This window comes from Cimex lectularius, unplaced genomic scaffold (assembly GCF_000648675.2).
Source record: "Cimex lectularius strain Harlan isolate CLEC.00 unplaced genomic scaffold, Clec_2.1 scaffold256, whole genome shotgun sequence".
Taxonomy (NCBI): Eukaryota; Metazoa; Arthropoda; class Insecta; order Hemiptera; family Cimicidae; genus Cimex; species Cimex lectularius.
Genome location: NW_019392862.1, coordinates 480,976 through 503,596, shown reverse-complemented (window position 1 = coordinate 503,596; position 22,621 = coordinate 480,976). Strand labels below are relative to the sequence as shown.

The 22,621-nt window shown below is 35.6% G+C and overlaps 1 protein-coding gene and 1 non-coding gene across 13 annotated transcripts in view; one reads left to right on the top strand and one right to left on the bottom strand.

The window, feature by feature from the left end:
- Positions 1-22,621, top strand: part of LOC106662798 (formin-binding protein 1-like) — a 146,550-nt gene that overhangs the window by 104,926 nt on the left and 19,003 nt on the right. For all 12 annotated transcript variants that reach the window (XM_024228821.1, XM_014387141.2, XM_024228819.1 and 9 more), the window contains exon 3: positions 2,410-2,460. In XM_024228821.1, coding sequence (XP_024084589.1) covers positions 2,410-2,460 — 51 coding nt within the window. The remainder of the gene's footprint in view (positions 1-2,409; positions 2,461-22,621) is intronic.
- Trnay-aua lies at positions 15,326-15,398 on the bottom strand. Its single transcript has one exon. It is a non-coding gene; the product is annotated as a tRNA-Tyr (tRNA).

Here is a 22,621-nt window from a genome sequence, read left to right as displayed (position 1 = left end):
ACATTTTTCGTGTTCCGGTTTTTAACCCTTTTTGAGGAATTTTCCTTCCATAAAAAAGCAAAGTGCGAATCGAAGAAAACATTCCAACACCACCTGACTTAAATCGTGGCAAATCCGACCGTGCAAAGGGTTGGGGTTCATCGTCCGAAGATTGCATATCTGTGACAGCCGATTAGGAATTTTTTTCAAACTTGTTTTGATTTTCTAGAAGCTGTTAAAAGACATGATTCTATATAGAACCTTTTTTTTTACCTTTTTAGGTTTTTCCGAGTTTCTAATTATTAGGTCGGTGTAACAAATATTAATATTGCACTCTTATCGGAGAATATATTTACCTTATTGTGGAAGTGAAAAGAATGTTTCTTTTTAGCCTGAAAATTGAATCGATCATTGGATTTGGATTTATCTAAGCTCAAATCTGCCCATGTACATACATACACACATGACCAGAATTGAGCCTATCACTTGTCGCTGTCCACCTGCAATTCAAGTTTTTGTCGTTTATAATAAATTGCCGACAGTCTTCGAGAATCACCCACCTCGGGTGTTGGCAGTCCGGGTCTTGCTCCTTCAGCCACCGAAGTTGGGCTCCGGATGCTGTCAACAGCTAGGTCATTTTAGCCCCCAACACAATCTGTTCCGAGAAGCAAATCATTCACACTCACTCGTTCTTAAATTCATTCTTTCCTATTTAAATACCTTTCACTTCATTGGGGTATCGAGTACTCGACATTCATCCATGATCCTTTCATCCTATTACATAACTAACCTAATTGAGATGGGGTACTCCCATCCGCCATCACTCCTCATACACTACATATTCATGGTAATAAATGCATTCACTCTCAACACACGCTATGAACGCAAAACTAATTCTCTAAAACATGCTTGTTTCATCAAACAATCGGAACGGGGGACAGATATTCGCTGCTCAAGCACAATTCTCATATCGGTCGCATTCCTACACGCTCTCTATACAGAGCCAAGGAGTTGCACCCTCCAATTAGGTGGGGCACATCGAGCAACCTATCTCTCGCTGGCTTTGGCCGTAAAAGTAAGTGTTAGTGTCAAGCTTGCATGGCCTATTCTTAATCGGGTAAAGATGACCCTTCTACGAGTCAGATCCTCCGAGGGCCACTTATCGAAAGTGTTCTTGATACGTGATTGAATCGACCATTCTCCATATATACAAACTTATTTGTTATTTATTTTTCTCTATTTCAAGTTCAATTTCACCAGAATAAACCATAATTCCCTCTGAGGGAAATAAACCACTCGGGAAACTTAATGAAACCCTACAAAAAAGAAAAGTTAGTCCAGTAAAAATCACAATCGTAATGCCATCTATTTAACCCAATGAAGTTAAATTTAAGGTTCATGCTTATTTTCTTTTTATTGATCATTAAATCTCACTTGGATTACGGTCTCATTCGTGCTTTAAGTTTTTAAACTTCAATTAGGGAAAATATTTGTATGGCCCTTTGATGTTGCATAACAACTGGAATAACATCGAAGACATTGAAATACAATTTGTTTGGTTAACTTGAATCTTGAAATAAAACCTATGGATTAAGCCACCGTAAATATTGCATTCAAATGAAAGAAATAACAAAATGGACGTTTTTTTTAATGTGGCATGAATCGAAAGAGATAATAAAACGACGAAGCAAGATCTGGTCTGTATAGTGGAAGTGGCATGTTCCATCCTAAGAAAATCTAGTAATTGTAGGCATTTTCCTGCTGCAACAGGACTCCTAGGGTTAACTAAATGCTGGGACAGTTTCACCTACTTTTTTGCTGTTACAGAAGAGTACAAAACTGTAGAACATCTATCAGGAAGAGATTTTTTTATGAATCTTGAATAGTTCCAAAAATATTTCTTTACACACTTCAACGAGCGACTGGGATGCCGTTCGATCGAGATCCATTTTCTACGGATTATCAAGATTTTGCCAGTAAACCGTCTTTTCACGAAACCTCACAATCTTCGACGTTGCTCCAAGATATACTAAAATTGTTAACGAGTAATTGATTTCATACTGGATTCAGTGTACATACTTGGATTTTTTTAACTTTCTCTTTATGATTCTGTGTAAATGAAAGCTTTGGTGTAAGAACATTTTTTTTTATTTTATGTACCGTACAATCTAGGAATTGAATAAAGTGATTTCGAAGGTACGCGAAGCGTTGACGTATAGTAAGTAATTTCCGATGGAGGATAGTCGAAGTATGACTGCATCATCATCTTGGCTAAAAACCAATATGGAAACTTTTTACTTAGGTTACTTTTTTCCCATTAAATTGATTGACTTACTTTTTAAATACTTACTAACTTAGCGTCGTTTTTTGGTTATTTTATTTCCTTTGTTTTAAATTGTTTTCTAACTCAGTTTTATTTCTTTTTTGCAGGGGTCTGGTCAAACGTTATCAACCAAAGAAGAAAGAGGAAGAAGATTACCAGTAAGTACTGTTTTCCTCCATGTTTTCGTGGCCGGTCCCGTCCGGGTATACAGGGTAGCGCGAAACGGGCACGTGTCCGCCGATGCGCTCCAGTCCATGATGGTAAAACGTGTATGAATTGAACTACGGCCCGTTCGGTGAATGGAGGAACATTCCTCAACGTAACTGCCGTTCTTTTTGATTGCTCCCTCAGATTACAAGTCACGGAACGTAAAATTTTCCCTTCGTCTTATCAAATAAAACGCGTCTCTTGTTAGGGTCGGTTCACGACTGCTTTTACCTTCGCCAAGTCGACGAGAACGGAGTATGTACAAAACATGGACGTAAAGATAATTAAATTGATTTTGGACGATTTAACTGTTTCTTTTTAATGACAATATTTCCATTGTAATTGTATCCATTTGCAATTGTTTCTTTTCTTTTGTGTTAAACCGAGTTTATTTCTCGTCTGTGAATATTTCTTTTTAGCGTGCCGTGGGAATAGATCAATCAAACAAATATATAAATTATACATGAGATTGTGTTAAAAACATGAATTGTAACAGGTGGCGTAAAACGTTCAACAGACCTGGTCGGCAAAATCGATGAACCCAGAAAAAAAGTCAAACGAGCCGGTTCAAGCTTGGCCGAACTGATTGATCGTTTACTCTATCATCCAAAAACCTAAGCCAAACCTTTTTGTGACTAGTTGGAAAAGCGAGGAGGTGAAATTCATGGCAGGTTGCACTCTGGGAATTTTCACAGCCCCACACGGTCGCGGAAGCCCATTGTCTCGGCCAACTGCGAACAGACTTGATAACGAAAAAGTTTATTCCGTAAAGTTCGAAATATTCTCTGGTTGTATCTGGTTTAAATGTCAACATTTATTAGGTTTGGTGATCCGCTTGACCAAATGAACTCTTTTCAATTAATTAATCTTTTTTTAATTAAGGTTTTGTTGAGATAAAAAAGTCAGTGTCACGAGCGGGATTCGAACCCACGACATTCGGCTAAATGTGCCGCCGCTCTACCACTTGAGCTATCGTAACTTCGATCCACTCGTACACCAACTTCCCATCTCTTGAAAAATGACAAAAAGGAGGAAAAATTCAAAAGGTGGGGTTGTGATGGGAAGTTGCTGTTCGGGTCGATCGAAGTCACGATAGCTCAAGTGGTAGAGCAGCGGCGTATTTAGCCGAAGATCGTGGGTTCGAATCCCGCTTGTGACACTGACTTTTTTATCTCAACCAAAACCTTAATTAAAAAAAAAATTAAATATCAACTTCATTCGAAACCGAACTGTTGCTGATGATAAAAGTAAACGTCTCGCGACCCGCCTGGTAATTTGACTGGTGGTTATAAAATGGTTCCGAAATGTTTTTCATTGTTCGTCGTAAATGCCGAAAAAAGTTCTGCGATACAATTGTTATGCTAATTCACCTGTCTTAAAACTATGTCGGATGTCTTCATGATAACAGTTCTTATCTTTTATATCCGAGATGTCCATACGTTGGTTGTATGTATGTGAAAGAAAGTAAAGTCTCTCTCTCTCTCTCTCTCTCTCTCTCTCTCTCTCTCTCTCTCTCTCTCTCTTTTTTCACATTTGTAGCCTATAAATATTTGTACTTATTACAAATGTGATCAAAGTACTTATTTTTTCACATGTTTACTCTAATGCCAGCGCTGCAGCCGGAGGGCACATGCCATGAGAAACCAGCCTTTGCTGGCAGTCAGTATGAGAAATTAAGGGGCAAGGAGGTCTTGAAGGGTCGTTTAAGGGGTTAAGGGGACGTAGCGTGTTCTCGGGATGGAATGTGCAGAGAAGGTTCGAGCAGTAGAGTTAATATGGATCGAGAGGTTGGTGTCAAACTTTTGGACGGATCGCGGTTAAAAGAAATGTTGAGGTCGTTGTGGATAGTGAGTTTACTGACGTAGTAATATTTGACAATTCGTCTGAGTACTATAGATTGGAAGAATGCGCTGGGTGTTGGACGGCTTGGCAGAAGCCCACATTTCCACTTCGTATGTTTAAAGTGGTCGCAGTGAGCTGTTAATGTAATCTGACTGTTTTCTCTTAAATCTTATGTGGATTTCACATCAGTCTGCTAGCCTATGTATAATCCTAAGTGAATGGACGTCGGTATCTCTTTGCTGTAGATAGTTGTAGGTGGTGATGATGGTCAGCAGTATAGATGATATAAAGTACGGGACCAAGAATGCTCCCCTGTGGGACGCATGTATCGGACTAATTTTTGACAACTCGTTGCCGCATCTCACTTTGAAACAGCGGTCTGTTAGGTAGGATTTCAAAATAAGACATTCAATTTTGTTTAAGAATGTAGGTGTTTTATTTGACTCTATTTGAACTTTTATGTACAACATAGATTTAGTTGTAAATAGAACGATTAAGTTATTAAATTGAGTTTCAGTTATAAAATATTAATTGTTTAAAAACAGTATATTATTATTTGGTTCTGTTTGTTCCGAGGTCTGCCTACAGTAAATTATTTAAATATTGACCTTTTTCAATTTGTACGTCTCAACAATTTTACATCTAGTATAAAAATAAATACTGTTTTAAAGGAAAAAATATTGAACTCTTCAATTGTTCCATTAGATCTGTATAGAAAGGTTGTTGTTAGTTGTTAATCTTACAATTAGTCAATAAGAATTAACATCATCAGTAGATGCTTTTGTGAGTACATCAAATTAAAACCATGTGCCGTTAATAATAATCATTTTTTGGTTAGCATATTTGGACCTTTCTTCCAACGTATAATTTACTTGTTAACATACTTTCTGAGATTATATAGTCATTATTTTCTTATATGAACGAATAGAAAGACAATTTATTTTTCGAGAAAATCACAACTATTTAAAGTGCTAGATGTTCCTGGACGTGTCATAATCGTTCCACTGCGGGTGGTATGAGGGTCTCCTGTACATAATAAAGCCAGTCCTTCCAAACACCTTATAATCCGCTCCTACCTTACAGGAGGATTCTTCCGAGTTTACCATGGGTCGGTTTAATCCGATTACTGTCCTCTGGGAGCTGGAGTAACTCCTCTACACCTCAGACAACCTCTACCCTCCTTCATCCTTTGCAGACGACATAGCCATGATATTCTTTGATCCCGAATAGCTGAACGGAGTAAAGTTTGGAGGATAAAAATTTAAAAAAATAAATGCAGACATTTTATATTTACCCTGCAGAACAAAACCTACACGTTGTTCAACAACGACCTATTCCTAAAATCGACTGCGTACGCTACCTTGGGTTCTATGTGTGGTGATTAGTGACACAGAAGACACACTTTGAGTGAGTAGAAATACTTTGATTGAATATAAAAAAATATATTTTGCATTGTATAAATTCACTTTTTCACATCCTAAATGTATTTGTTAACTGTAAACAATGTTTGTAAATCCCAGGCCCTGAAGATATCTCAATAAAGGTCGAAACGTTGGCACGATAAAGAAAATGTTTTTCTGAAACCTACATCACACGGTTCTATCTTGACTCACTCTTAACCTGGAACTGATGTACACATAAAAAAGAGAGGAACTGAACTGACACTTCGGTCTTCTCTATAAACTAGTTGGTCGCAAATCTAACAAAATGACTGTACAAAACACTACTCAAAACAATTTAGCTATATGAACTAGAACTATGGGGAACGGCTAAACATACCAATATCGAACGACATCAGTCCTTCCAAACCAAAGTTCTCAATAGTCAACCCTCCCTACTGTATCTCCTATACCACCCTCCACAACAACCTCAAAATAACATTAATTAATCCCTACCGAATTTTCCAAGTTCCATGATTCACTCTCCACTCACCCCAATCCACTAGCCCAATGCCCGACATAATCCAACCTTATAGACATGCGACTAAATCGGAGATTACCCCTGGACCTCTCGCCAAGGACTAGCCTTAGACATTTTGAATGATGGAGTGAGTGTGGTGTTCAATCTTTTTTTTAAAAAGATAGTTCCTACTCACATTAAGTTGTTTTGCAACGATCCTGATTTCGAGCCCTTTAGCTCATCATCAACGCGACGTTCCAATGAGCAGCTGGTTTTTTAATCAAATCCAATTGGAAGGTCGCGTTGGCGGGGGTATCAGCGGGTTCACTTTTGGAATTCATGTCGAGAGACGTGGTTGTAGAAGTCCTTCAACCTGATGAAGAGCTAAAGGGCTCGAAATCCGGATCGTTGCAAAACAACTTACTGTGAGTAGGAACTATCTTTTTAAAAAGGATAGGACTAGCCTTTGTGTAAGTTGGTTTTGTGTAAGAATGGTTGCTGACCCCTCAAGACGATGTATTGTACATATTTATGATAAAATCCATGAAAGTACAAAATGTATTATTTTATACAGTTGGTAATAAATATTTTATTAGAAGCAAAAAATGTATCCATCACTTCTTACGAATAATCAGGATCTCTTCGTCAGTTCCTTATACAATCCACATTATTCGTGAAAATCACAACGACTGTCTTTCTCTCTGTCTTACTGGTAAAATAAGTTTCTTTTTAGAGATAGATAGATAGATAGATAGTTAGAGAGAGAGAGAGAGAGAGAGAGAGAGAGAGAGAGAGAGAGAGAGATGAGATGAGATGAGATGAGATGAGAGTGGATACGGCTTAAACTTGCAAGTCCGGCGTACAACTCTTAATTTTACTTTTTGAAAAACCCTTCCAACATTTCGGAGAGAGGAATTCCGATTTTCGCGAACATACGGTATTCCTTTGCAATAACGAAAAAATTTTAAAATTTTTTGCCATAACTTTGTCATATTTTGATCAATTTAAAATCCGATTGCACCATTGTTTTAAGCGTAAAAATGATTTGTCAGGGTGTATAGGGTCGTATTTGAACTTTTGAAGTTGACCTGGGCGTTAGGTACCCTGTATCATTTTTCTCAAAAAAAAGGTAAAAATTAACCAGCCAAAAAATAGTAAACGCGTATTTTTTAATTAATTAATTATTTTTCATAACGTCATTTGTTGATGAGAAATTCAGCCGGACCATCTAAAAAGGACACCTAGTACACAGTGCATCAAAGATCAAGGGAGAATTTAAATAAACTTCATTAACTAGTTATAATGATAGTCTTCGCCCAAACCATTATGGTAATAATTTTTGTAGGACGTGAGATGGGATGAGGTGATTATATCCAAGTTCAATTTCAATATCTTGTGAAAATGAGTCGTTTTCCTGCATGACAATGCAAGATGTCTTTATACCTTTTGCGATTGCTTTTTAGGAAAATTGCCTCGATAAATGAAGTTTACATAACAGCTAAAAACACCGTTCATGTAAACAAATATCGACAGTCCGATCGTGTATTGAGAAAGTTTAACCGCAGAATCTTTTCTAATCGTATAATGCAGCCGTTGAAAAAAAAAGTGACTATTAGACCAAAATATCCCATTGGAGAATGAAACAACCCAATTAGGTATCGCGTACATCAATTTCAATAAAAACCACAGCAGCTGTGGAGATTTCCTAAACAAGCCAGAAAAATCTTAATAACTCCATACATCATTAAATACATGTTCGGTTAATGAGTAATCCTAAACCTTTTGACTAATGCAGTTGTGACATTGAATCGCCACTTCTTGGAATTAATATTGACTATGTGACTGTTCGTGTTTAGATAGCACAGCTATTTTTAACACGCTAGAGAGGTCATTGGGGTCATATAAGTAATTAAATATATCGCAATATTCTTTGTTTTTTGTTAAAGCCATTTCAAATGTCATTATAATTCTAGCATGCATGTCCTCATTCTCAAATTATGGCTTTATAGCGCTTTATGCATACGAACGGTGTACTTCCTGAAAATTAAGTATTATAATGTTTTACCCTTTATATATACGTTTTTACAAAACAATCATAACCAAACTGTCATAAAAAATATTTCTTTGCTTATAGTAGCAAGGTAACTATTAACGTCCTATTTTTCGGAGTTATATTTAAATTCACTAGTTTCCTGGTCCGCTTGACCAATTAATATATTTCAATTAATTAAAGTTTTCAGTTGAGATAAAAAAGGCAGTGTCACGAGCGGGATTCGAACCCTCGATCTTCGGCTAGATACGCCGCTGCTCTACCACTTGAGCTATCGTGACCTCGATCCACTCGGACACTAACTTCCCATCTCATCCCCACCTTTTTGAATTTTCTCTCCTTTTCGCCATTTTTCAAATGTCGTGTAATCTATTTGATTCTCGGCGACAAATGACTTTTTTGTCTCAACTAAAAACCTTAATTAATTGNCTCTCTCTCTCTCTCTCTCTCTCTCTCTCTCTCTCTCTCTCTCTCTCTCTCTCTCTCTCTCTCTCTCTCTCTCTCTCTCTCTCTCTCTCTCTCTCTCTCTCTCTCTCTCTCTCTCTCTCTCTCTCTCTCTCTCTCTCTCTCTCTCTCTCTCTCTCTCTCTCTCTCTCTCTCTCTCTCTCTCTCTCTCTCTCTCTCTCTCTCTCTCTCTCTCTCTCTCTCTCTCTCTCTCTCTCTCTCTCTCTCTCTCTCTCTCTCTCTCTCTCTCTCTCTCTCTCTCTCTCTCTCTCTCTCTCTCTCTCTCTCTCTCTCTCTCTCTCTCTCTCTCTCTCTCTCTCTCTCTCTCTTTGCGCGTGCGTGAGTGTATATTTAAAATTTGTTTTTAATAAAACGAATATTCAATTTATGAATTTACGTACTCTCTCACTCTCTCTCTCTTTCTTTCTCTTTCTCTCTCTCTCTCTCTCTTTCTCTCTCTCTCTCTCTCCTATTCTCTTCTCTCCTCTTCTCTCTCTCTCTCTCTCTCTCTCTCTCTCTGTCTTTCTCTTTCTCTTCTCTTCTCTCCTCTCCTCTCCTTCTCGCTCTCTCTCTCTCTCTCTCACTCTCTCTCTCTCTCTCTCTCACACACACACACACACACACACACACACACACACACACACACACTATCTATCTATCTATCTATCTATCTATCTATCTATCTATCTATCTATCTAATTTACCTGATCTATCAATCTCTGTCTCTTCTATTTATCTCTCTCTTAGAGTAATGAACCTATTAAAAATCAACTGTTTTTCTGTTGCTCCTACGTTGGAAAAAAAAGAAAAGGTTTTCGATTAATTAAATAGAATTATTGTGTGCCGTTCGAGCTTCCATTTCACTTGTTTAAGCGTTCTTTCTCACTTTGGCCGATTAGAAATATCAGTAAGTTTATGTGGCTTTAGTGGGTCGTCTTCATATTCCTAGACTCCTGCCCAAATAGGTTGAGGCCCAGTTTTGAATACAATTCGTGGGCGACCGGCGTGTTTCGGGAAGCAGAAACCTAGTTGATAAACGCCCACAGCCGTTGCATCTCGTATAGTTAGGACTTAGTTGAGTGGCTTTAAAAGCTGGGCGTTACCCAGCTCCTTCAAGTATATGACTCAGATGTGAGATTGAATTAACCGGAATAATGCAGGTTGCGAGCGGCCTTCAATTAAGACGTTAAACGCTCGTATTTACATCTTTAAAGGAAAATCGCTTGGTGTATTGCAGGTGATGCGGTGAAACCATAACAGGAAGAAAATTATAAAGGTAGATAAGCTATCTTGATACATTTGCTTTTTAAAAAACGCGATTATCTTCGAACGATCCAAATTGAGAGAAAATTCTGAATAATTACTTTAAAAAAGCAGAAAAATTGTGGCCCAGTTTCTTTTGGAAAGTTGAATCACCTTCTCGATAAGCTGTGTTGCTTATCCTGTACAAATTTGAGCAGAAATGGGAACGAGAATTATTAACGTAGCGGTTTGAATCCAAGCATCTGCTTCGAAAGCACAGAACCCTTGTCGTTTCTGCTAAATAATGAGAAATTGCTGGCTATTTTGATCCTGCGGCCGTTTTTCTATAGTTCAGGTGGTTTTCATTTCCGCCGGCGATCGTCCGTGACGGCAGCCCGTTTTTCCCCTCGCCGTATGATCCGTACAGCCCTGGAAAAGTGAGGAAATCAAAAATAATCGACCACCACCAGACAGGCCGCGCGAGTTGGCGGGGTGCCCGGAAGATGGGTCGACAACCGTTTGTATACCCCATAAAAATGGCAGTTATGATAATTTCGGATTTTAAGGAAAAACCTGACGATACATTATCAAGTAAATAGCCTTCGAATCGCTCAGACACCCGTGGCAAACCTTTACGACAATTTAATTCAAAATAAATTACTTTTCATATTAACCAACAAAAAAATTATGGAATTGGTGGTAGTTCACACTCTAGAAGGCATAGTCAACTCACAAAGAAAACACTGATGATGTCGAAATTCTAAGCATCAGCCAAAAAACTCATTAGCAGTCCCATTATAAAAACTTCACCTTCCAAACCCCCGAATGGTGTTAAAACTTAAAAATAGTCATGAATGCTGATAAATCTAAGCTTATGACCTTTTCATATCTAAAAGATGTATAGCCACAAACGATTACTTTTAACGAGAATAGGACGTTAAGTTGACCTTTTTCAGCATATTGACGATATAACGATATGCTGAAAATTAAGTATTGGACGATTTTCAGATTTCATATTTGTTTCTTGTGAGTAAAGGTAATGCATTGCATACAAATAATCAATTGACCTATTCGTACGGGTTTGCATACTATATAACTTTAGGTTTTTTACTAGCCTGTATAGCCTTGGTAGTTTCTTCTTGGTTTTATTTACTGGATTTAAATTTTCCATGCCCATTTGTGGAAACGTTTTATTTTTGCGGCCTTCACAGTGGCATGTAATATGTACTGCGGTTTACTCATTAATTTTCTGTGCCGTGTGTCCTGGGATTCAAGTAAGAGACGTTTTGTTCTCTGGCACTTTTTTTCTCCTTATTCAGATAGCAGATCAAGTAGATTCGAGAAGATTTATTATGAAAAGTAATTCTTTTTAATAGTTTGATAGCCACCCTGATCGATAAACCTCGAAGTACATTGATGGTGTACTTATCTTGCACTATTGTAAATATGTTTATGCTTGTCAAAAAGGCCAAGTATATGAATACAATAAATGTTTTGGGGGGGGTTATTGTGAAAAAAGGGCCAGAGGCGACGGTGGGAATCGAACCCACGACCGCGGCGTGAGAGTCTCTCATGCTACCACTCGGCTACCGCGGTCCCCCAATATAATAAATATTTTTAATAAAAAATTTAATTAAACCCTCAGTTACTGAACTTAAAGGATTCACTGACCAATTCATACATATATTTCCAAGCAGATTTTCTATAATTCACAGGAGGAGCCCAATTTTTAAAACCATTTAAATATTCTATCTATCTGTCCCTGGACAATCTAGTTTTATCTAAATAAGATACACCACTAGGACAGACTGACAAAAAATGATACAGCCAGATATGATTATGCGTATAGGAAAGACCTAGGCAAATGAATACAATAAATATTTGTAATAAACATTTTCGATACATTTAACTAATATAATTATTCTACCCCTTTTTTCAATGTGGAGATCTTACCAAAATTAAATAAAACTATACGGGGTGTCCTTTTTAGATGGCCCGGATGAATTTCTCTTGAACCAATGACGACTTGAACCAATGTCATTACACTGCAAGTTTCATTTTGCCATAATTTTGTCATTTCTTGACCAATTTAAAATTCATACATATATTTCCAAGCAGATTTTCTATAATTCACAGGAGGAGCTCAATTTTTAAAACCATTTAAATATTCTATCTATCTGGCCCTGGACAATCTAGTTTTTTCTAAATAAGATACACCACTAGGACAGACTCCCAAAACATGATACAGCCAGATATGATTATGCGTATAGGAAAGACCTAGCAAATGAATACAATAAATATTTTTAATAAACATTTTCGATACATTTAACTAATATAATTATTCTACCCCTTTTTTCAATGTGGAGATCTTAGCAAAAATTAAATAAAGCTATACAGGATGTCCTTTTTAGATGGCCCGGATGAATTTTTCTTGAACCAATGACAAAAAAAGAAAAAAGTGTTTAATATTTATTAATGTAGTTTTAAATTTTTACCTTTTTTTAGAGAAAGATTATATAGGTACCTCAAACACAGTTCAAGTTCAAAGTTTGGTCTTTTTAACCACTCTTCCCCGGTGCTCAGAGCGATAGAGTCAGGGAAGATGGACTGACAAGCATTTTCTATCCTTTGCCACAGTTCATCAACTGAGGTTGCTTGGTTATGATTGGCGTTGGCACTGTTGACAAAGACTGTTTTTTTCGCCAAACGTTTTGTTTCAATTTTTGCCATGACAAGAGTACAAATTCTCGGATTTTCCTCTGCCCACGTTCGAAAATTCCAACGGTTTAGTATGCCATTAGAGGTGGGCTTGGATTTATCAGTCCATAGGATGTATGAAAGAACTTTTTCTTCAGCCTCCCAAGTCGACATTTGTGCAAGCAATGTCAGACGCCTGTCATAATCAGAGTCCCGAAGTCCCTGAACAAGATAAGAGCGATACTGCTTAAAATTCTAAGTCCGGAGTACATCTCGAATTTTTTTTTTTTTTTTAAACACTTCCAACATTTAGGAGACAGGAAATCGGATTTTCGCCCAAATACAATAAAATATTCAGCTCCTTGACGAAATTTCCCTGCAAGTTTCATTTTGCCATAAATTTGCCATTTTTTGACCAATTTAAAACCCAATTGCAGCGTAGTTTTCAGCATAAAAAATCCTTTAAAATATATCAGGATTTATAGGGTCATATTTGAAATTTTGAAGTTGATCGGGGCCTGAGGTCCCCTGTATAATTTTTCTCCAAAAAAGGTGACGTTTTGAAACTAGATTAAAAAAATATTGAAGATGAATTTTTGGTCAGCGTCATTGGTTCAAGAGAAATTCAGCCGGGCCATCTAAAAAGGACACCCTGTACAACTAAAACGTAAATTGAAAATAAACAAAGCATATAATTTTTTAAAAATTTAATTGTACAAAAGAGAAAGACTACACTTGACGAAAGTCATCAGCGGGAATGTTCCTATATGCTAATTTAAATAATAAAAATAATTTTAAGCGGTGAAACTACCTTAATAATTGAATTTATAGATCAATTCGTACATACATTTCCAAGCAGATTTACAATAATTCACGAGAGGAGCCCATTTAAATATTTTATCACGCTTTCTCTGGATAATCTTGTTTTTTCTAAATAAGCCACACGAAATTCATTTAGGATAGGAAAAAAAATGATACAGGCTCTCAATTGCTGCCAAATTACATAGAGGATAGAGTTGACGTGTGGGATCTCATTATATTGGGTTGTCCGGAAAATAATGCAGGATTTTAAGTTTTCATTAAAAAAAATCTATATAAAATATTCTGTTTACGTTTACAGGATTACNGTATGGGAAATTATTTTGATTAAAGAACATTGCTTTAAAGTAACTAGTTTCTTTTTTTTTGTTTAATACCAAAATCCTGCATTATTTTCCGGACAACCCAATATTTTATTAGAAATGTTGTTTTTTCCAAAAAAGAATATTGTTTTGTTTCAATTAATTAATATTTGTTCCTTTTTCCTAACTTCCTGTCTCTTGAAAAATGACAAAAAAGGAGGGAAAATTCAAAAGGTGGGGTTGAGATGGGAAGGTGGTGTTCGAGTGGATCGAAGTCACGATAGCTCAAGTGGTAGAGTAGCGGCGTATCTAGCCGAAGGTCGTGGGCTCGAATCCCGCTCGTGACACTGACTCTTTTATCTTAACCAATACCTTTCATAAATATTAATTAATTGAAAAATGTTAATTGGTCAATCGGACCACGAACTGTAATGGATTGTTTTGTTTTCACTCTAACAAGCAGTGAAACTACAAAAAGGGTTCTCTTTGAGGTTGATTTTTCCGGTAGGGTTAGAAAAACGTCAAATGTATCGCTAGGAAAATTTTTCTGAAGAAGAAACAATTCGTTACGTGAAGAAGGGCTGAATCAATTTTCCATCGGTCAACTCCTGGAATGAATCGATCTGTTTCGAAACAGCACAAGATCGTACCTAGTCCGTCTACATTTTGGACCGGAATTCGGACTTTTCTGAAAATTAAAATAGTGAATTGTACATGTTGGCGAATTATTTGTCCTTGTTGAAGGAAGGCATTTCGGTTTTTAGAAGGCCTGCCACTGATCCTCTTCTCGCCTTGGTTGGCAAGATACTCTTACTCCCAAGGGTGTCTTAGTTTGCACAATGGAGACAAGTGATGTTTACAAATGAATCAAGATCCACCCTATACTCAATAGACTGGAGGGAGAGAGCAGAATGGGGAAATGGCAAGTTATAGAGAGGCGCTTCGATCGAGGAAGCATGGAAAAACTACAAAGAAAAAATATATATTTATAGCAGATAGAAGGTGTGAATGTGTGTGCGAGACAGAGCAGAGCTAGATAAAGAGTAAAGTGTCTTTAAAACAAACCTATTTCAAAAAATATAAGTTTGATAAATTTAATAGAGTAACGAATTAAATTTTGAGGGAATGGCGTCATTTATGTATTTTTGGGATAAATCAGTTTATTTGTATTTTAATTAACTCAGCAAACAAGCTTACGTTTGTCTCCAAAAGGTTATGTTTTGGTTTAAAAATGACTTTAAGAAACAAGAAAGTAATTCAAAACCAGCTTACTGAAGAACCGACCGAAGAACTGAAAAATGGCAAAAAGGAGGGAAATTAACTTTTTTATCTCAACTTAAAACCATAATTAATTACTGAAGAACGTTTATCCTCAGCAGTAGTATGTATTTGATTTATTTAATTTTAATAATTTTAATAGAATATAAACTTAAATTTGAGGTTGTAGGTTATTTAAGTATTTATGTATTTTTGGGATAAATCAGTTTATTTGTACTTTAATGAACATAGCAAACAAGCCAGTGTCACGAGTGGGATTCGAACCCACTACCTTCGGCTATATACGCCGCTACTCTACCACCTGAGCTATCGTGACTTAACCGCTCGTGACACTAACTTCCCATCTCAACCCAACCTTTTAAATTTTCCCTCCTTTTTGCCATTTTTTGTCTCATTTTTTTTTATCTCATCACTATTTTAACTAAAAATCTTAATTGATTGAAAGATATTAATTGGTCAAGCGGACCACGAAAACTAGTGAATTTAATAAGTTAAAATGAAGTATACCTTCACTAAAGCTCTCCGTAGCCATTTAATTCGCCGAGAATCAAATAGATTAGACGGCATTTGAAAAATGGCAAAAAGGAGGGAAAATTCAAAAGGCTGGGTTGAGATGGGAAGTTAGTGACCGAGTGAATTCACGATAGCTCAAGTGGTAGAGCAGCGGCGTATCTAGCCGAAGATCGTGAGTTCGAATCCCGCTCATGACACTGACTTTTTTACCTCAACTAAAATCCTTAATTAATTGAAAGATATTAATTGGTAAGGCGGTTCACGAAAACTAGTGAATTTAATTAGCAAACACGCTGACATTTGTCCCCGAAATATTATTTTTTTCGTACAAAAACGACTTAAAAAGGTAATTCAAAACCAGCTTACTTAAGAACGTTTTTGATCCTGAAGTAGTGCGTATTTGATTTATTTGATGATCTGATTTTAATAATTTTAATACAGTACAAATTTAAAATTTGAAGTTGTAGCGTTATTTAGGTATTTAAATATTTTTGGGATAAAGCAATTTATTTGTACTTCACTGAACTCAGCTAACTAGCTTACATTTGTCCTCAAATGATTACTTTTTGTTTATAAAACATGGCTTTATAAAAATAGTAAGTAAATCGAAACGAGCTTAATTGTGAAAATTTTACATCAGCAGTACTATTGATTTGATTTGACGCATTTTAGTATTCTAGTTATAAAAGAGAAAACTACAGACATGAGATAACAGACCAGCAAAGCAGCTTCATTTTAAATAAACAGGCTTATTTCTTTTAGGGTATATTGTAAATTTTTAAAAAACTTTCCCAAAAAAAGAAAGTTAATAATTAAAAAGGAGTATGTAATTAAATTTTCAGGCAAATATTCTTTTAAACATCATAAATAAAAACTTTCCAAAAAATAGAAAGTGATTAATTCGCAAGGAATCGGCCTAAGTTACACTTCATGTGTTTATTAATTATTTTTTTAAAGTGGGTATTAGTCTATCAACAAAACTGTAATAACAAAATTTAATTTATGGAGATTTACAATAAACAAATAGTCTGGGTTAGGAATAGACAGAACAACAGATAGAAATAGATACATGAATACAACAATAGGTAGACAGGTGAACATTCCGATAGTCGGTATGAGGGTTGGGGAATTGAGAAATATATTGATAGATCGAGGGAATAAGTAGGTAATAGATAAAAAGATTGATATAATCGTTGCAAAACCAGGATTGGAACATAAACAGATTAGTAGTGCTAAGTTAAAAGATAGATAAACAGAATAGGATGATGATATTATAACAAAAATAAATAAATGAATGAAATACGTAGATTCACTAGTTTTCAGTCGAGCGGGATTCGAACCCACGACCTTCGGCTTGATACGCCGCTACTCAAGCTCAGGTGGTAGAGTAGCGGCGTATCTAGCCGAAGGTCGTGGGTTCAAATCCCACTCGTGACACTGACTTTTTCATCTCAACTAAAAACCTTAATTAATTGAAAGAGTAATACATAGATGTCTTATAGGTATATTGACAGATGTAAATGGCTTAACTATCATAATAGTTGCATATATCATAATAGAATTATAAAAATAGATAGGATAAATATGTAAATATAAAAATAGTGTGATCACGTTCAAAGGTAGGAATACATAGATTGGTAGAAACTTAAATCGATAATTAGGTAGTTTGATGCTAGTTGGTGATAATTGAGTCTTTGAAAGATAAGGACGGATCGATAAATAAATATAGATAGACACGAATAATGTGGTAAATTTGTATGCTGTTGTCGTCTGTTCCATTATGTATGTAAATAGACAATAATTCAAAAGTGTGGTTGATAAATAAAGATGAGAAAGATAAGAAACGTAGATAGATAGGTTGGAACCTAAATTGACAAATAGCAAACGACTTAAATCAAGGTCACTGGAATTTGCTTCAAGTAAATAATCGTATTAATAATGTAAACAAGAAGCGTTTGTAATATTTGGATAATATATGATTTAATTTTGAGCGATTGTAAATTGAGCCAGTTAGTTTACCTGAGGTGTGAATCTTATTTTTCAGTAATGTAAATAACTCCATGATATTTAGTGGTCTATTGACCAAATGACTTCTTTCAATTAATTAATCTTTTTATGTAAGGTTCTGGTTGAGATAAAAAAAAGTCAGTGTCACGAGCGGGATTCGAACCCACGACCTTCCACTCAATACGCCGTTGCTGTACCATTTGAGCTATCGTGACTTCGATCCAGTCGGACACCAACTCCCCACTCAACCTTTCGAGTTCGAATTTTCCCTCCTTTTTGCCATTTTTCAATGTAAATAACGCCAAACAGTCAAAAAAAGAAACGTTCCGCCAACTGAATTAACTCTTTTCAAAATATAAAATTAAAACCAATCAACCCAATTAGCAACCGTGCCCTGTTTTGTCGCATAATATTTTTGTTGGGGCTTCAACTACCTCGACGAAGGAGGTCGTCCTTATGCAAAAAGCGTCGCCACACCGTTACGACATTGCTGAATTTCTCTTGTTGTTATCTCTTGAAGTTCTTCACAAACGCAGAAAATGAACACTTTGAGTGAGTAGAAATACTTTGATTGAATATAAAAAAATATTTATTAGCATTGTATAAATTCACTTTTTTCCACACCCTACAAGTTTTTGTTAAATTTAAACAATGTTTGTAAATCCCCGGCCTGAAGATGATCTCAATAAAGATCGAAACGTTGGCACGATAAAGAAAATGTTTTTCTGATACCTACATCTCACCAGACCGCATCTCACGATTTCTGAATATCATCGACAAACGGTCACTAATCACCACATATGTAAAATAGTTAAATAGTTTGAAAACCATACAATAAAAACTAGTCAAGTAGATTATATTGTAGGTATTACTTTAGAGTCCATTGGTTATGTTTTCGCAGTTGTATTTATTTTCCTAGCGATTATCATCCCCTCGCTGGAGGAATCATTTAGGGATTCATTTGAACAAAAATCACGCCTTGAAATTTGACCACTTTGCACTGAACGGAGACCCGTTCTTCGCATTTTATCGGGTTCAAGGAGAACCCGTGTCTTCTCGGGCTACACCACCTGCTCGTACATCTGTCACGGATTTCCTCCCGTTTAAATAATATTCAATTCAATCTGCCACTTCCGAGCTGTTCTCTGCTGTCGTTTTTTTAAGCTGTTCAGTTTTTCTACCCCCCAACTGTTCTTAATCTCCGAGGAGGTTCGCCAAAGTGACACGTGTTGCTTTCCTTGTAATCAAGGTCCTAGGCTTAAGGAGAAAAGTGCCAATTTGAACATAATCCAAACCCAATCTCACGTCTGAAATGCCAATTAACATAGACTAATAACTTATAAATTAATTACGACATGAAATTACAATCTTTTGCATTAGGTCACAACGTGATTTGTGTGACTACCGCGGCCGATTGTATAGGTCACACGATGACTAAGCTCAATCATGACTTTTCCTCAGAAGGCCGTTTATCGCTAAAAGCAGAACAATGTTTTGTTTTAAGAAAGAATGCCGTATTGATACGGCTTTAGCAGGTTTATAGAATCCCAACGATCACTTAAATATATAAATTTAAACCTGTATTTTTTGCACTTGTTGAACCATTCAATGCACAATATATTGTTTATAATCTTATGTTGTTTACAATCAGTGAAGAAATTGTGCAAATTCTGCATAAACAAAAAATGTTTACTTAACTGAATCATTTTATATCTCATAATCTTTGATGTAAAAAAAAGTCTTATAAACAAAATTGATGTTGATTTCTTTGTCGAACTTGGTAAAAATAAATCTTAAAAACAAGGTCTACTTCAAATAAATTTTTTTTTTTGAAAAAACATTTGTTAGTTATACAGGGTGTCCTTTTTAGATGTCCCGGCTGAATTTTCTTGAACCAATGTCTCTTTTAAAAAAAATGTTTAAAATTGTTGATACTAGTTTCAAAAGTTTACCTTTTTTTGGAAAAAACTTTTAAGGGTACCTCAGATCCAGTTCAGCTTCAAAACTTCAAATAGACCCTATGCATCCTGACACATCATTTGAAAAGAATTTTTACGCTTAAAACAATGGTGCAATTGGATTTTAAATTGGTCAAAAAATGACAATGTTATGGCAAAAGGTTTGAAAAAATCCAACAGAGACAACCTAGCTCAGAATTCAATTAATTAATGTTTTTAGTTGAGATAAATAGTCAGTGTCACGATAGCTCAGGTGGTACAGTAGCGGCGTATCAAACCGAAGATCGTGGGTTCGAATCCCCCTCGTGACACTGACTTTTTATCTCAATTAAAAACCTTAATTAATTGAATGATATTAATTGGTCAAGCGGACCACGAAAACTAGTGAAATTAACTAGTTCAGAATATTAATAGGTGTTTTTGTTACTTTAGAAAACTTGTTACCTTCCTTTTATAAATTTTTAAGTTTACAGTTTGTGATTATGTTCGTAAAAGACAAGGGATGATTAATACTTTTCCCTAAATTCTTATTGTTGCTACTATTATTTCTATTTTGTATACTTTGTATTATATGATTTTGTTCAACTTAGAAACTAGCATCGGCTATTAATCAGAAAACCTTTTTGTTGAAATGCAGACAACACAAGGCCCTGAAGATGATCTCAATAAAGATCGAAACGTTGGCACGATAAAGAAAATGTTTTTCTGAAACCTACATCACACCAGACCGCATCTCACGATTTCCGAATAATCATCGACTAACGGTCACAAATCATCACACATTCCATAAACTTTAATTTGTAAATTAGCATCGAAAAAATGTTAATTGTGCGACCAGTAATTTTTTAGGCATCGCGTTTAAAACATAAAATGCAGTTTGAATAAATCACCATAACTAATCGCCAAGTCCGATCAAATAAATAAAAGAAAATGTATTTACAGTTTAGTTCAGTCATGGCCATTTGTCTTTTCGTTGCATTCCTTAGTATTAGATTGATTTTCCGACAACAGTTGATTCTCTTGAAGAAAATGTATATTATTTTAAGTATACGTAAAGTTATACATACCTAACCAAATTGTGCCAAGAGGTACAATGCTGGGCGTGGTATTCGAACCGGTACATTTACCTTACAATGATGAGCGTCGTGTCAACACCTAACCCTTTGCGCCCCGACGCCCCTTCTTGATTATTTTATAATAATTTGGTACGGGAAGGGATTCAGGCATCTGAAGAGATGTTACAGGGCGACGTTTTAAGTCTCTTTCTATTTTTTCTATTATTGTCCGATTGGTTTACCATTATATAGGGGCAAAGATTTACATTTATTAATACGCTGACGACCTTTTATTACATTCCTGGGATGAAAATCGAGGAAAGTTAAATTTAATTAATAAGTACTTTGCAAATAACTTTTTAATTGTTAATACCAACAAAACATTGGCTGCGGTATTCACTTGATCTGGGGCGCTGTTGGAAAAAGTTTTAAGTACGGAAGTGATTCTATATCATTTGTAAAAAAGTTTAATTTCCTATGACCCTATCATCAGGTAAATTCTTACAAGCCAGTAAATATTTGTTGGGGAAAAGTGTAATACTTCAACTTGGATAAAATTTGTACTTTACGTACCTCTCAGGCTCCTAATGACACCTCATACACTTTTTAATTAACTGCTTGGCATGACTTATTTCAAATCAAAATATTTCTTGCATTCAAACTTAGAAAACGTAATATTATTACTTGACAAATTCTGCTTGAAAAACAAAATAAATAACTTTTTTGTGAAATGAATAGAAAGTTTCAGATTAGTCTCCTCACACCTTAAACCTTATTTGATTTATTATTATATTTTTTCTTTTGCTGCTTGATTATATAGATATTCACATTTAATATAATTCAATTAATTAAGGTTTTCAGTTGAGATAAAAAGTCAGTGTCACGAGCGGGATTCGAACCCACGTCCTTCGGCTTGATACGCCGATACTCTACCATCTGAGTTTTTTTATCTCAACTAAAAACCTTAATTAATTGAATGATATTAATTGGTCAAGCGGACCACGAAAACTAGTGAATTTAATATAATCTTAATGTAATGTTATTGTTATTTGTATGTCTTATTTTATGTTTGCTTTATTTATGTACATATTATGTTATATTAAACCAACCTCTTCTATATGCATTAATTGGCTATAACAGAGTAATTATAAATACGAAAATCAATAAAATAATTATAGCTAAAGTTAGAAAAATAATTTAATGCATTTGTGCTTTGTATGTATCTTGTGCGATCGAACAATTATAAATTGTAAGTATTGTTACTTATATTTATTTTATTCATTTTCGTGCAGTGTCTGCCCCCCCCCCCACGCAGTAAAATATGCAAACTTCATCATCGCCTTTCACGTGCGTGCAGTAGTTTCGGACGTTTCAATTTCCAGAGAAATGTGATTGTTTCTCTCCATTAAGCATAAAAATTATTAAAAAAGAAGAAAAGAAACGTCTGTGAGAAGAAGGAGAAAGTGAAAGAATGAGAGGATTCTCACGCGTTTGCCTTTTTGGCCGACGCTTGTGATGAAGCCCGACCATAGCCGTTTTGCGAGCAATTGTTGCGTTAATTGTACAACTGACGCATTTTTATGAAAATAATTGTCCGAATGGATTTTTTCCGCATGTTTTCACTGCGCTCAGAATTTACGATCGTTATAGAATATATACGTTATGTTTACAAAAATAAAGGATAACACAGAAGAAGACATACACATTCACACCTAGGTTGTTTAACTTAAAACAGAGAACACATGGCTCGAATTATGTTTGCTTACTCAACCACAGACTGATTTAACGTTGGCCCAACGGACTTATGCGGGGTGTTCGACTACTCGCGTTACAAACTTTACCAGTAGATTCTACATTCAAAATGGAACCAAAAAGTCCTACTTAACTATGGTCCGAAACATTTTCGGAGTTATTCCCCTTGTTCTGATTTTTTAAAATTTCACGACTTTACTTCAAACAAACCATGATAACTCTAAAATTATTTTTTTTTTTTTGATAAATCCGTA